Below are 13,931 nucleotides of genomic sequence, written 5' to 3'. Positions count from 1 at the left end.
TAGTATGGGTCATAATAGCACACTGATATAGGTCATGACTGAAAAGGGAACATGGAAAAAAGAAATTAAGAAAGATTCTTATAAGAAGGTCATAGAAGAATATTCATAGGGAAAAGTAATTGTAGAGGAGAAAGGGATCATACCACAAGCATAATAATCCCTGAATGAAATCACACCATTTTGTATATTCCCTTTTCACACGTGTTTCTCTACACAATATCTTGTCTTCCTTTCTGCTTGACGTGTGGTCATTATGTGCAACCGCTTCTCTCACCTCATTGTTGTCACGCTTTTTGCGTGTTACAATACTCCCTTCTTGAATAGCAACCTTGTCCTTAAGGTTGAACTGAGGATATGTTTTTTTTTACTTCTTCTATGTTTTCCCTAGAGTTGTCTGCCTCATCCAACGAATCCCATTGTATCAACATTTTTGTTACTTCTCTTCCATTTTTGTTAGCCACTCTTTTATCCAGAATCTTGTAAGGTTGCATGATTAGTCCAAATCCATTAGTAGTAAGAGGTAATGGAAAGCATGGTTGTTTATGATCTCCTTGAAATTGCTTAAGCACCGAAATGTGGAACACCACATGTATTTTACTTGACTCTGGGAGTAGGAATTTGTAACCTACCTTGTCAATCCTCTCAATAAATTTAAAAGGTTCAAAGTACCTTAAGCTCAACTTTTGATTCTTTCTTAAAATCACAGATGTTAAACTACTTTTTGTCGCCTAAAGCAGAATAAAATTGATCCTCACTAATGTAATATAGGGCTAACCAAGATATCAATCCGTAGACTCGAATAAATTAAGTTTTAAAGTGAAGAGTTAAAGTCTTGTTTCATAGTAATAGTTAGTAAATAAAACAAGACTTTAACTCTTCACTTTAAAACCTAGAATGAAAAGTAATAATCGTAATAAGAGAATCAAGCAGGAATGGATATTTTATTAAACATGGAATGAAAAGTACAAGAAATTTCTATCGTAAAAGCAATGCCGAGATACTCATGGGTTGTCACCACCGTGAGTCTTGATTAAAAGTCCAAAGAACATTGAAAAGTACTCTACGAAAAGCAATAAACCTAAAACTAAGAGTGTCTGTCACCACCTGTTCATAGTGTCTGTCACCCACCATTACTCAACACTTGCGCGCTTGAATCGTCTCTCACAATCGCCTCTCACGGGTGGAGTCTGTCACCCTCCATCATTCACACACTCGTTCGCGGAGTCTGTTTCGCGATTCCACACTCGAAAATCTCTCTTAATTACATCCCTTTTATAGGGTTAGAAACTCAAGGAAAAAGAAAACGAAAGGAGGAACGGGGAACCTTCAACGCTTTGCTTACACGATCCAACGTCCCTCTTTCTTACTCTCGAACCATACTTCTAGACCCTCTGATCGTCTTCTTCGTTTCTAAATCAATCTCCATGCACATGTATCTCGTCTTCAACCTCTTGGGCAAGTGGCACAAGCTCTGCTCTCTTTTTTTCGCTTCGGGAAAGGAACCCTAGCATAGAGTTCTCTTTGCCTAATGAGATGCTCGAGCCAATCACCCTACAAAACTCTTCAACCACTAAAACACACACTTCATTAATCGCAGGCCCAGGAACCAAGCCAGTCCAATTTCATTTCAGTAGTGGCGGCCCAAGTGTAGTAGCAGTAAAGGCCCAATCAATGCAGGTGTAGTAGACCAAGCAGCCCAATAAGGAATCTGTCCAATTACTCCTAAAAATTAATCCTAATTATTTACAAACACTAAAAATTACTCATAAAAACCTAATTTTAACTACAATTTTACAAAACTACAAATATAAAGAAAAATCCTAAAACTAGCCTAATTCTACCCAATAAGGAACTAAAAGTAGCTAAGAAAGACTTCTAAACACAGAAAAATATGCAAAATTAAATAGTTATCAACAGACTATTGCTTGTAAGGTTGCAAAATTAAAGAGTTATCTTCTAATCTTATCTGCCTGTCCCTTCATATAATTCTGAGAATGATGGAGTTTATTCTTTAATTTATTCAATAATACATCACGGTTCTTTAAGATCTCTTGTAGGTCTACAGGATCAGTATCATTGTGCTCATACTTGATTATATTTGGAGGTAACTTGTCGTAGGCAACTTGGTAGGGAGACATACCAATACTATGGTGAAAAGATGAATTATACCAGAATTGTGTCCAAGGAAGCATCTCTAGCCATTTCTTAGGATGATCAAAGACAAAACATCTAAGATACATCTCCAAACTGTTGTTTAAGTTTTCAGTTTGACCGTCGAATTTCGGGTGATATACTGAACTCATTGCTAACGTTGTGCCTTAATACTTGAACAATAACTTCTGAAAGTTGCTTATGAAGACCCTATCATGATCAGACACAATGGATTTTTGAAATCCATATATTTTGAATGAAAGCTTCAGCTACAATTTTTCTATTGAATCCTTGTTTTAATGGAATGAAGTGTTCAAACTTTGATAGTCTATCAATGACCACCATGATATTGGAGTAACCTTATGAAATTGGTAAGCTAGTAATGAAATCCATGGCAATGTCTTCCCAAATAAGGTTTGGAATAAGTAGTGGCTGCAATAGTCCAATAGGTAATGATTGATTGACCTTAGCTTGTTGGCAAATAGTGCATTCCTTCACAAACTTCCTTATATCTTCTCTCATTTTCGGCCAAAAAATTTAAGCATTCAGTCTTGCCATAGCTCTTTTAGTGCTCGCGTGACCTCCAACTTTTGAGCCATGGAATTCTCCTATGATCTGAGTTATCACTTTTGCATTATTTGGCAGCACAATCCTCCCTTTCCAAGTCAAAACATCTTGTTGTACTACATAGTCACCTTTCTTCCCTGAGTTGTTCATACACTCCTGTAAAATTTTCCTTAATTCTTCATCTTTTATGGTTGCTTCTGCTACTGATTGCAGCCAAGTATTTAGAGGTTCTGACCATGCCTTTGCAAAGCCCTAAGATAAAGCATCAGCAGGGATATTCTCCTTCCTTGGTGAATATTGTATTGTGAAATCAAACCCTATAAATTTCGGGAGCCATTGTTGTTGTTCAAGGGTTTGTAATGTCTGCTCAAGTAATTCCTTCAAGCTCTTCTGATCTGTTTTAATAATGAACCTATGACCAAGTAAATAGTGCCTGAATTTGGACAAGGATTCAGTTATATCATAAAATTCTCTTGTATATGTAGATTGCTTCTGCATTCTCACTGACAGCTTCTTTGAAAAATAAGCAATAAGGTGCTTATTTTGACTCAGTACAGCTCCTATACCCAAACCTGAGGCATCTGTTTCCAGTACAAATGGTTCAGTAAAATTTTGAATTGCTGGAACAAGAGCAGTGGTAAGGGCTAGCTTCAATTATTCAAAAGCTTTATTTGTTGCTTCACTCCACTTAAATGAACCTTTCTTTAATAGATCAGTCAATGGTGCAACAATTTGGGCATAATTTTTGACAAATCTCCTGTAATACCTAGTTAATCCTAAAAATCCTCTCAACTGCTTGAGGGTTGTAGGTTTCAACCATTTTTTTATTGTCTCCAATTTTTCAGTCTCCATAGTTGTTCCATTTCCTACCAAAGTGTGACCCAGATACCCTATATTTTGTACTCCAAAAGTGCATTTGGAGAATTTAGCAAATAAATTGTTCTGTTTTAGGACATTCAACACTACTTCCAAATGATATAGATGGTCCTTCCAACTTGAGTTGTACACCAATATATCATCAAAAAATACTAATATAAATCTCCTCAATAAGCCCTTCAAGATTTTATTCACGAGACTTTGAAATGTTACTAGTGTATTGGACAGCCCGAAACCAACCATTCATATAGACCTTGATGAGTCTTGAATGCAGTTTTGTGTATCAATGAAAGCACAAATGTAATAGCTCAAGATGAAATAAAAGAGGAACACAAAGTATTGGAATTTTTATTAGTAAAATAAATGTGTCCCAATAAAAGCAACATGAGGCACTAAAATTAATGACAATGGCAGTAGCAGAGTGGTATAGGTCATAACAGCATACTGACGTAGGCCATGCCTGAAAAGGAAGCATGGATAAAAGAATTTAAGAAGGGTTCCAATAAGAAGGCCAAAGAAGAATATTCAGAGGGAAAAGTAATTGCTGAGGAGAGAGGGACCATACCACAAGCATAATCATACCTGAATGAAATCACGCCATTTTGTATTCTCCCTCTTCACACGTGTTCCTCCACGCAATATCTTGTCTCCCTTTCTGCTTGACGCATGGCCATTATGAGTAACCGCTTTTCCCACCTCATTGTTGTCATGCCTTGTGCGTGTTACAGTAAACAAGTTATTCTCTCATACCATATATAAAATGTTTAACAATTATCGGACTAATAAAGTTTAATTGAGACTTTCATTTGTGGAATTATTTTTATCATTTTGTTCTTCAATCATTCTAAGACCTATGTTATCTCTAGTTCATTCTTAAATTTATTGTGATTTCTCATTCACAATATAAGAACACATATCTCCTTTTATATTATACTTTTTTGTATAATTCATTTACAATTAGAAATACTTACTTGATCTTAGGGATGAAAAAAAAACCTATACTCGTGGATATCCGCAGATAAAATTCGCTATGGATATTTAGTAGCCACGGGTACCTCTTACCTGCGGGTAGCGGGTAGTTGGTAACAAATATTTTAATACCCACTTGTTAAAGGGTTAGGTTCGGGTATCACATTATTCATATCCGCAAGTACCCGTTACCGTTAGAAAAATGAAATTACTATTTTATCCATTAGATTTTTTTTCCTAACTTTTTAATTGGGTTTTTTTTTTTTTCTGTTAAATCTGCTATAAAATTGGGCCAAAGCCAAAATCCCATCTTTAGGGTTTCATCCTCTCGTGTGTACGCGTTAGCCGTGTCTTACCACATCAACAACGCATCATTTCCTTCGCACAGAAATCACGTCTCATTTCCTCCTTCGCGCAACAGAGGGTGTCTCACTCTCTCAAGAGCGCTCTCCTCATTGCCAGCCTATGTCGCATCTCACCATTCCAAATCAGGTTTTATCCTCATAGATTCACATTTCCTTTACCACTTCTTATATTTTCACTGATTAAAACGTCTTTTTCCACCTTTCCCACTGATCAAACACTTCTCCACCGATTGATCTTTGATTTCCACCGTTCAACCTCTTCTTTTCAACCCAAAATGCATTGAAAAGGCGTGCACGACGATGATGACTGAGTCTGCGGCTAGGCGACAGAGGTGACAGATGGAGTGGTGGAAGACGTGAGGAGACGATGAAGAGAGGCAGATTTGAGAAGCTTTGGTGCAAATCTAAGATGCTTTGGTGCAAATTTGAGACGCTTTGGTGCAGATATGAGATGCTTTGGTGCAAATCTGAGCTTGGACAAAATGAACTCAACAACTTTTGGAGTCCTGGTTTCTCTTTGAAGTGCACATCTAAGATGCTTTGGAGCATATATAGAGTTTTTGAGTTTTGGAAAAAAAAAAGGAGAAGAGAGTTTGGGCCATTGAGCTTGGATAATAATGTACACACTATTAGAAAATGAGTATAAACAGATATCCACATATTGAAAGAATTCGCAAATTTTTTTAATGCAGTTACCCAACAGATAGCAGGACGGATAACGAGTACAATTTTTACATACAAGTCGGATTCGAGTATCACATTATTTGTGTCTGACCCGACCTCTTGTCATCCCTACTTATTCTCATCTATCATATAATTACAAGAGGCAAATTATCTCATCATAAAGATATCTCTAATCTCATTATCTTTGAGTATCAATATTTGTAAACGCATGGGGATCTTTTAATATATATATATATATATATATATATATATATATATTGTAAAACCGAATATTAGAAAATGGTAACTTATAATTCCAGTTATAGAGAATGTTAGCTTTTTCTAAAAAATAACAAGCAATTTAAAACAGAAAGTCATTACTTTATCATAATATTATTAATATTTATTGTCAATAGAAATTAATAAAAGCAGGAAGGTGCTAAAAAAATTGAAGATATGACTTTTTAAATTTGATTTAATTTTTTTACATATAATGACATATGTTAATATCAAATTACGAGCGAGACAAAAATAAATCAACTTTTTCTTTTATAGATATAATATTGAGCATTATTCGAGAAGAGTGACCAATTTCAAATACCATTTGATGGAGGGAAAGACATATTTCAATCATTTAAAATGCTTTCCCAATCATGTTCAGGAATAAAATGGTAATTATTTTGAATATACCAACTTTTTTCAAATTTAAAAAAAAAAACAAAAGATAAAGAACCAAAATAATTATTTTAAAAGATTAAAGGTAAAAATGAATGTTATAAATAAATATAAAATATTAATTATAATTTAAAAAAAAAACTATATATCATGGTAAGTAAAATATGCCATCATTTACTAAGGTAAAAATATAAATAAAACAAAATACAATTTATATTAAAAGAATTAGGTAATGCATAGTTACAATTTCTACATAAATTTGGGTTTGAATAATTAAAATTTCAGAAGAAAATAATTAATAGATAAAATCCGTTGCTGAGTGGTAATATTAAAATGTATGATTTATAACCTGCCACATATTCTGATCAAACTCAGATATTAACTACCAATTATACATGCCAACAATGGGTCATACACTTAACAAGTACTTAAACATCCATAACCTTAAGACAGATCACTACAATATGTAATCAAGGTCACAAATAACTATCTGTTTCCTCCATCAGATAACACAGCACAATAAAATGTTAAAGGCTATATAAATTGTACAGTGTGATTAATCCTCTTCTCTTTCGGGAGGAAAACCACAAGGCAGGAGCATTTTCTGCACAAAAGATAGAACTTGTCATATAAGTAATAGCTGATGACTGAAGAGTTGTAGACAACGACACTAAGGAGAAGGTTAACATGACAACAACAAAAATCAGAGAAAGGCCGTGCTATAAGTACTCTTGAGATAATTGTAAATTATACTTCTTGTTAATTCCTTTCAGAATTTCAACGTCCCCCCTCCCTCTTGATAGGATTAGGATGAATAAACATGTTGCAGGATCAGATACCACAAAGCTCTGTTCCGCAATGTTTTTCCTATCCCATATCTCCAGTTAAGAAGCTTCACATTGCTCAAATGCTACATAATTGTGGTATTGGGTGGTCACTGCTATGAATGTGTTGAAATTACGATGTTTTATTGGGCGAATGAAGAATTTAAATAATACCTTATTCATATTGTGATATTTTACAGGTTTAATTATACACAAGCACTATACCTCATTTATCCAATTATACATGTTAGAATCATTACATATAGGTATCATCATTTAGGCTAGTCGGCAGAATTATTAATAAGTTGTACCTAATTCTGTACCTAGTAGTCTAGTGCAGACTCTTAGTATTCCATATACTCTTGTGTTTTGCATTATAAATAGAAGATAATGAGAGGGATCATTAAGCCCTTAGAATATATTTTTATCAGACTTAAATCTTAAGTTGGTACGAGAGGAGGTTCATCCTGCTCTGGTTTCTGTCCACCGGCACTATCATTGCTGTTCGCATCTGTCCGGTGCCATTTGCCTTTGTCCGTGGTTGTCTTGCCATTATCTGCAACTGTCAACTGCAGTTTAACGCTCTTCAACTTGATTGTCTGTCATCTCGCATCTTCCAGTGTTGTCCATCATTGTCCGCCGCCGTCCGCCGTCCGCCGTCCGGCAACCACTGGATCTAGTTCGCCTCCTCACGCGACAGCCAACCCTACCGGTGGGGTAGTCTAGTTCTCCTCCACGCACCGCCATGCGCAACATCTTTGTGCGCTGCGAACAGGCGCGTGCTGTCCACGCGCCGCCCTCTGCTCTCCGAAAAGTCGCCGCGTCTCCTCCATACCCGTCGCCTAAGCCTCCTCTCTCTGTTTTGCCCCTCAAAACCGTGCTTCAGTGTTGTCCAAAAGCTCCCCTTGAAGAAAACCGTAAGAAACCCTCTAGGGTTTTCTGGTTCCTCCTCTCTCTCGGTTCTTTCTCTGTGTTTTTATCCAGTATGGCATCTGAAAGTGTCATTTCCTTCTCAGGAAGTCCCTCGATCACTTCGGAAAAACTAAACGGGAAAAATTATTTGTCTTGGTGTACAGCTGTGGAAATGTGGTTCCTCGATCAAGGTCATTATGACCACCTTGAGCAGGATGGAAGCCAAGTACCTTCAGAAAAAGCTGAACAATGGAAACAAGCAGATTTCCAGTTGTGTGCCCTATTGTGGTAGTCTATGGAACCACGACTTTTGATATCTCTTAGAGCCTTCAAAACACTTCACTCGTTTTGGAAGAAAGCTCAAAGCATTTATGCTAATGATATTCAACGCCTCTATGATACAACAAACAAACTTGCTAGTCTCAAAATGACAGACCATGATATGGTCTCCTTCATGACTGAAGCCCAAGCAGCTGTGGAAGAGTTGAGAATGTTCTTGGAAGTGGAATCTTCGAAAGACATCAAAAAGAAGCTTGACAAGTATTATATGGTGATGATCCTCCGTGCTTTGCATCCAGATTTGAATCACATCAGAGATCAACTCCTGACAAGCCATGAGGTCCCTTCCTTGGAAGCCTTGACCACACGTCTTCTACGTGTTCCAGTGCCTCAATCTCAGGAAGCTCATGAAACACTGGAACCATCTGTCATGGTTGCCACACGAGGAAGAGAAGGATGTGGCACTAGAGGAGGAGGATGTGGAAGTCGAGGATGTCCACAGTGCACTTATTGTAAGAGGGTGGGCCACACCCAAGAAAACTACTACTCCTTGCATGGCTTTCCTTCAAAAACAACCAATATCTCTAAGGCTGAAACTTCCACTTCCAACTCCAAGTTCACTGAGGAAGAGTATCAAGAGTATCTGCGATTAAAGTCTAACAGCTTGGCGCAATCATCTCAGTCCCCAAGTACATCCATAACTTGCATTTCTCAATCCATGGAAGGTCCAAATTCATGGGTAATTGACTCGGGTGTTTCTGATCACATCTCTACTAATACATCATTGTTCTCAACCCTTTCCCTCCAAGAAAAACCCCATTCCATTACTCTTGCAAATGGCTCTAAAACTTGTTCAAAGGGAGTCGGTCAAGTTTCCATGTCTCCCTCTCTAATTCTGAAATCTGTTCTTTTTGTCCCTAACTGTCCATTCTATTTAATTTCCCTAAGTCAATTAACCAAAATGTTACATTGTTCAATAATTTTGATTCAAAATCTTTTGTTATACAGGAGCATGGCTCGGGAAGATAGATTGGAGAAGGATATGAAACTGGAGGTTTATACCATTTTGGATCTCGTCCATAGGTATCTTGTGTTGCAGCTCTTTCCCCTAAACCGTTACATGATCGATTTGGCCATCCTCAATTGTCAAAGTTAAAAAAGATGTGTCCTGAACTTAGTAGTCTTCAGACTTTAGAATGCGAGTCTTGTCAACTAGGAAAACATGTTAGATCTGTTTTTCCTAAAAAGTCTCAATCAATGTGTACTTCTAGTTTTTCTATTATTCATTTTGATGTTTGGGGACCTAGTCACGTCGCGTCTTTCTTTTGGTTTTAGGTATTTTGTTACTTTTATTGATGAGTATTCTAGATGTACCTAGGTTTATCTAATGAAAGATCGTTCTGAATTGTTACCCATTTTCACATCCTTTTTGAATGAAATCAAGAATCAATTTGGTCATGTAATTAAAGTCTTACAAAGTGATAATGCTAAAGAGTATTTCTCATCCACTTTTTCTGCACTTAGCTCCCATGGTATTTTGCATCAGTTCACTTGTCCTCATACACCCCAACAAAATGGTATAGCCGAAAGAAAAAATAGACACTTGGTTGAAACGGCTCGTACCCTTTTGCTTGGTGCTCATATTCCTGTTCATCACTGGAGGGATGCCATCTTAACTGCATGTTTTCTTATCAATAGGATGCCCTCCTCCTCTCTCAATAATAAAGTCCCTTTCTCCATTCTCTTTCCCAATGATCCTCTCTTTCACACCCCTCCTCGAGTTTTTGGTTGTGTCTGTTTTGTTCACGACATGTCTTCGGGGCTAGACAAGCTCTCCGCTCGTGCAATTAAATGTGTCTTTTTGGGCTATTCTCGGCTTCAAAAAGGGTACCAGTGTTACTCTCCTGAAACCCAGAAGTACTACATGTCTGCTAATGTCACATTCTATGAACAAACTCTTTTCTTCTCTCCATCTATTCAAGATGTTCATATCCTCCAACAGGTTCTTCCTCTTCTAGTGGTTGAGTCCAATATCTCCAATGTCCTCGTCAATTCAGGTCATGCTCACGATCCTCTCGAACCTCCCACTCCACATACTGATATCCTCCGACACAGTACCCCGATGAGAATCCTCTTTCAGAAAATGGTGGATCTCCTCCTTCAGATTCTTCTCCATCATCATCTCTTGTCACGCCTCCTGGTGAAGCTAATTCTGGTTGGCCCATTGCTCTCAGAAAAGGTACTCGTTCCACTCGAAACCCTCATCCCATTTATAATTTTCTTAGCTATCACAGAGTGTCGCCCTCCTTTTATTCCCTTTTATCCTCAGTATCTCCTGTGGTTATACCTAAAAATGTGAAAGAAGCACTTGATCATCTTGGATGGCGACAAGCCATGATTGAAGAAATGCAGGCTCTTGACCACAGTAATACTTGGGAGCTTGTGCCACTTCCCCCAGGCAAAAAGGCTGTTGGTTGTCGATGGGTATATGCAATTAAAGTCGGCCCTAATGGCGACATTGATAGGCTCAAAACTTGACTGGTTGCAAAAGGATACACTCAGATTAGTCTGACACCTTTTCTCCTATGGCCAAGATGACTACCATTCGCTTGTTCTTCGCCATGGCAGCCATTCGTCATTGGCCACTTCATCAGTTGGATATCAAAAATACCTTTCTTCATGGTGATCTTGAGGAAGAAGTTTATATGGAGCAACCTCCTGGGTTTGTTGCTCAGGGGGAGTCTGGTATGGTTTGTAAATTGAACTGATCTTTATATGGCTCAAGCAATCTCCACGTGCTTGGTTTGGAAATTTTAGCTCCATTGTTCAAATATTTGGTTAAAACACAATGAAGCATATCATTCAGTCTTTTATTATCATTTGTCTCTCGGAAAATGTGTTTACTTGATAGTATATGTTGATGATATAGTTATTATAGGAAATGATACTGCTGGAATATCTCAATTGAAGGAGTACTTGTGTAGACATTTCCAAACCAAGGATCTTGGGAGCCTCAAATACTTCCTAGGCATTGAAGTAGCTCAGTCAAAAGATGGAGTTGTAATCTCCCAAAGGAAGTATGCTCTGGATGTTTTACAAGAAACAGGCATGATTGATTGTAGACCGGTTGATAGTCCTATGGATCCAAATCAAAAATTAACAGCAGAAGAAGGTGAGTTATTCTCCGACCAGAAGAGATATAGGAGGCTAGTTGGAAAACTAATCTATCTCACTATTACAAGGCCCGAATCTATCTTTTGTAGTTGGAGTGGTTAGTCAGTTCATGCAAGCTCCACGTGTTGGCCATTGGAATGCTATCATTCGCATTCTAAGGTATGTGAAAAAGGCTCCCGGGCAAGGACTATTATATGAAGACAAAGGAAACCTTCAAGTATCAGGATATTGTGATGCTGATTGGGCAAGTTCTCCTATTGATAGACGATCTACTACATGATATTGTGTTTTTGTTAGAGGAAACATTATCTCATGGACAAGTAAGAAACAAAATGTAGTGGCTCGATCAACAGCTGAAGCTGAATATAGGACAATGGCTTCATTAACATGTGAACTTAAATGGGTAAAGCAGTTCCTTCAAGAGCTTAGCTTTTGTGACATCCAGAGTACGAAGATGTATTGTGATAACCAAGCTGCTCTTCACATTGCATCAAATCCAATGTTTCACGAGAGAACCAAACATATAGAAATTGATTGTCATTTTTTCGGGAAAAATTATTGTCAAAAGAAATATGTACTACGTTTGTTGGATCAAATGACCAACTCGCATATGTATTGACTAAGTCATTGAGGAGACCTCGAATTGAGTTTATTTGTTCCAAACTTGGTACATACAATCTGTATGCTCCAGCTTAAAGGGGAGTGTTAGAATCATTACATATAGGTATCATCATTTAGGCTAGTCTGCAGAATTATTAATGAATTGTACCTAGTTCTCTACCTAGTAGTCTAGTGCAGACTCTTAGTATTCCATGTACTCTTGTGTTTTGCATTATAAATAGAAGATAATGAGAGGGATCATTAAGCCCTTAGAATATATTTTTATCAGTCTTAAATCTCAAGTATACTAACAATGTACATTTTATCCTAAAGAGCAAATAGTTTCCTAAAGACAGCATAAACCCCTCTAAGAAGAAAAGACTATCTAAGCTGAGATGCGGTGATAAAATCAAGCTACAGTTTGATATTCTTTATAATACAACAATATGATCCATCATGCTAGTTCTACAACCCATATTGGGCCTGAGACCATACCCTGCCTCAACATAATATGGTGGGTAGGATCCTGAAAGTACATTTGATAAGGAACAAAAATAAGCATTAGTTAGTTAGGAAGTTAATAAGGCAAGAGTTTTGTTATCACTCTTCTTTAAAACAAATTTTTTGTTCCTATGGCACATGTTCTTGTACCTAGAATAAATTCACATATAAGAATGGAAAAAATAAAATACAAAAGGACAACCTCTCTAAAATAACAGGAATAAAGGTATTCAAAATAACAATAATAAAGGGATGCAACAAGTTTACGAAGTTCACTTCCTCAACAAGCAAACAATAACAGCAGCACTCAACAACTTCATCAGAAAAGCATTACAAGTAACAAGTGATTTTCTTTTCATCTTTTGTTTCAAAAGCCCATAGACAACCTGGTTGGTCGAAATACATTTCACGACAAAGAAATGTTAGCAACGCACTCTTGTCTATGCAATTGGGCAAAATTAACATTCAGTTATACTAGTAACTGATCCCACTCCTCGTTCATGAACTCTCAGAATACAGTAGAACACTGAAAAAAAGTGTATTGCTAGCATTTATCTTTTCCTAAGATGACAGTGAAAGAAATAGTGGATATAGATAAAGACCTGATTCAATATCAAGGTAGAGGACAAGACGCCTCTATTATAAAGTAGAACAAAAAATGAAACTATGTTGGGGAAACAAAGAAGAAAACAACACATATGTCCAGAGAGAAAGATAACCTGCATAAAGCTATAGCGTTCCCTTCCGATAGATTCATTTTCAGCAATACCAAAGTATGCCAGTAAAGGGTAGTGGCCAATGTATGATGCATAGCTATCACGTTGAATGTTCACTGCCCACTCACTGCAAACTCATACAAGCAAGAAAGACAAACGATTGGGAAATAATTTCTTAAAAGATTAAAAAAACAAATTTAGAATGAATTTTGGGGAAAAAAGAGTGAGGACGAAACTGACAATCTGTTCAAATCGGCATGACCAGTTCCAACATATTTGGCTTGGAGATGCTCGAGCTGAGAGTTGATGTTAAACCTATCACTGGCCTGCATAAAACGCCCAAATTAATTTTTGCATCAAAAATTCAAAACCCTAATCAACTCAATTTCACCCTCGGATTGGAAAATTGAAAAGTAAAATAAAAAATTGTATTGCAGCCTTGGGAAGAAATTGGTAAAAGAGTGTACCTGCATGGTGTGTGATTAGTGGGTTGAATTGAGTTGCTATGAACCAAATTACTCTCCCAATGCTTAGGGATAGATATAACTGGAAAGAAAGGGTTCTGCTTCACCTTCAAATCATAAATATACACATATCAAATTAGTCCATTTTATAGACCTTAGCACTAGCCCCATGCGTTGAAGCCGAAAAAGTCCACA

General features: G+C 37.1%; 1 protein-coding gene across 2 annotated transcripts; it reads right to left on the bottom strand.

Moving 5' to 3' along the window:
* Positions 1-6,561: 6,561 nt before the first annotated feature.
* LOC106769013 (uncharacterized protein At4g14342) lies at positions 6,562-13,931 on the bottom strand. 2 transcript variants are annotated; one of them, XM_014654450.2, is made up of 4 exons: positions 13,740-13,931; positions 13,513-13,598; positions 13,276-13,399; positions 6,562-6,870 (listed from the first exon to the last, which is right to left on the bottom strand). In XM_014654450.2, the coding sequence occupies exons 1-4, from the start codon at positions 13,743-13,745 to the stop codon at positions 6,823-6,825; spliced, it is 264 nt and encodes an 87-aa protein (XP_014509936.1). In that variant the 5' UTR covers positions 13,746-13,931; the 3' UTR covers positions 6,562-6,822. The 2 variants fall into 2 exon arrangements, with proteins under 2 accessions (XP_014509936.1, XP_014509937.1); XM_014654451.2 differs by lacking the exon at positions 13,740-13,931 and having other exon boundaries at positions 13,513-13,604.

The sequence above is a fragment of the Vigna radiata genome, chromosome 7, assembly GCF_000741045.1.
Source record: "Vigna radiata var. radiata cultivar VC1973A chromosome 7, Vradiata_ver6, whole genome shotgun sequence".
Classification (NCBI taxonomy): domain Eukaryota; kingdom Viridiplantae; phylum Streptophyta; class Magnoliopsida; order Fabales; family Fabaceae; genus Vigna; species Vigna radiata.
This window is presented reverse-complemented; position numbering and strand designations above follow the sequence as displayed.

Coding starts and splice junctions, on each gene's coding strand:
- LOC106769013 (XM_014654450.2), bottom strand. Junction 13,400..13,512: donor CATGCCGATTTGAACAGATT/GTCAGTTTCGTC, acceptor ATGAGTTTGCAG/TGAGTGGGCAGTGAACATTC. Junction 6,871..13,275: donor AACGCTATAGCTTTATGCAG/GTTATCTTTCTC, acceptor TCTTTTGTGCAG/AAAATGCTCCTGCCTTGTGG.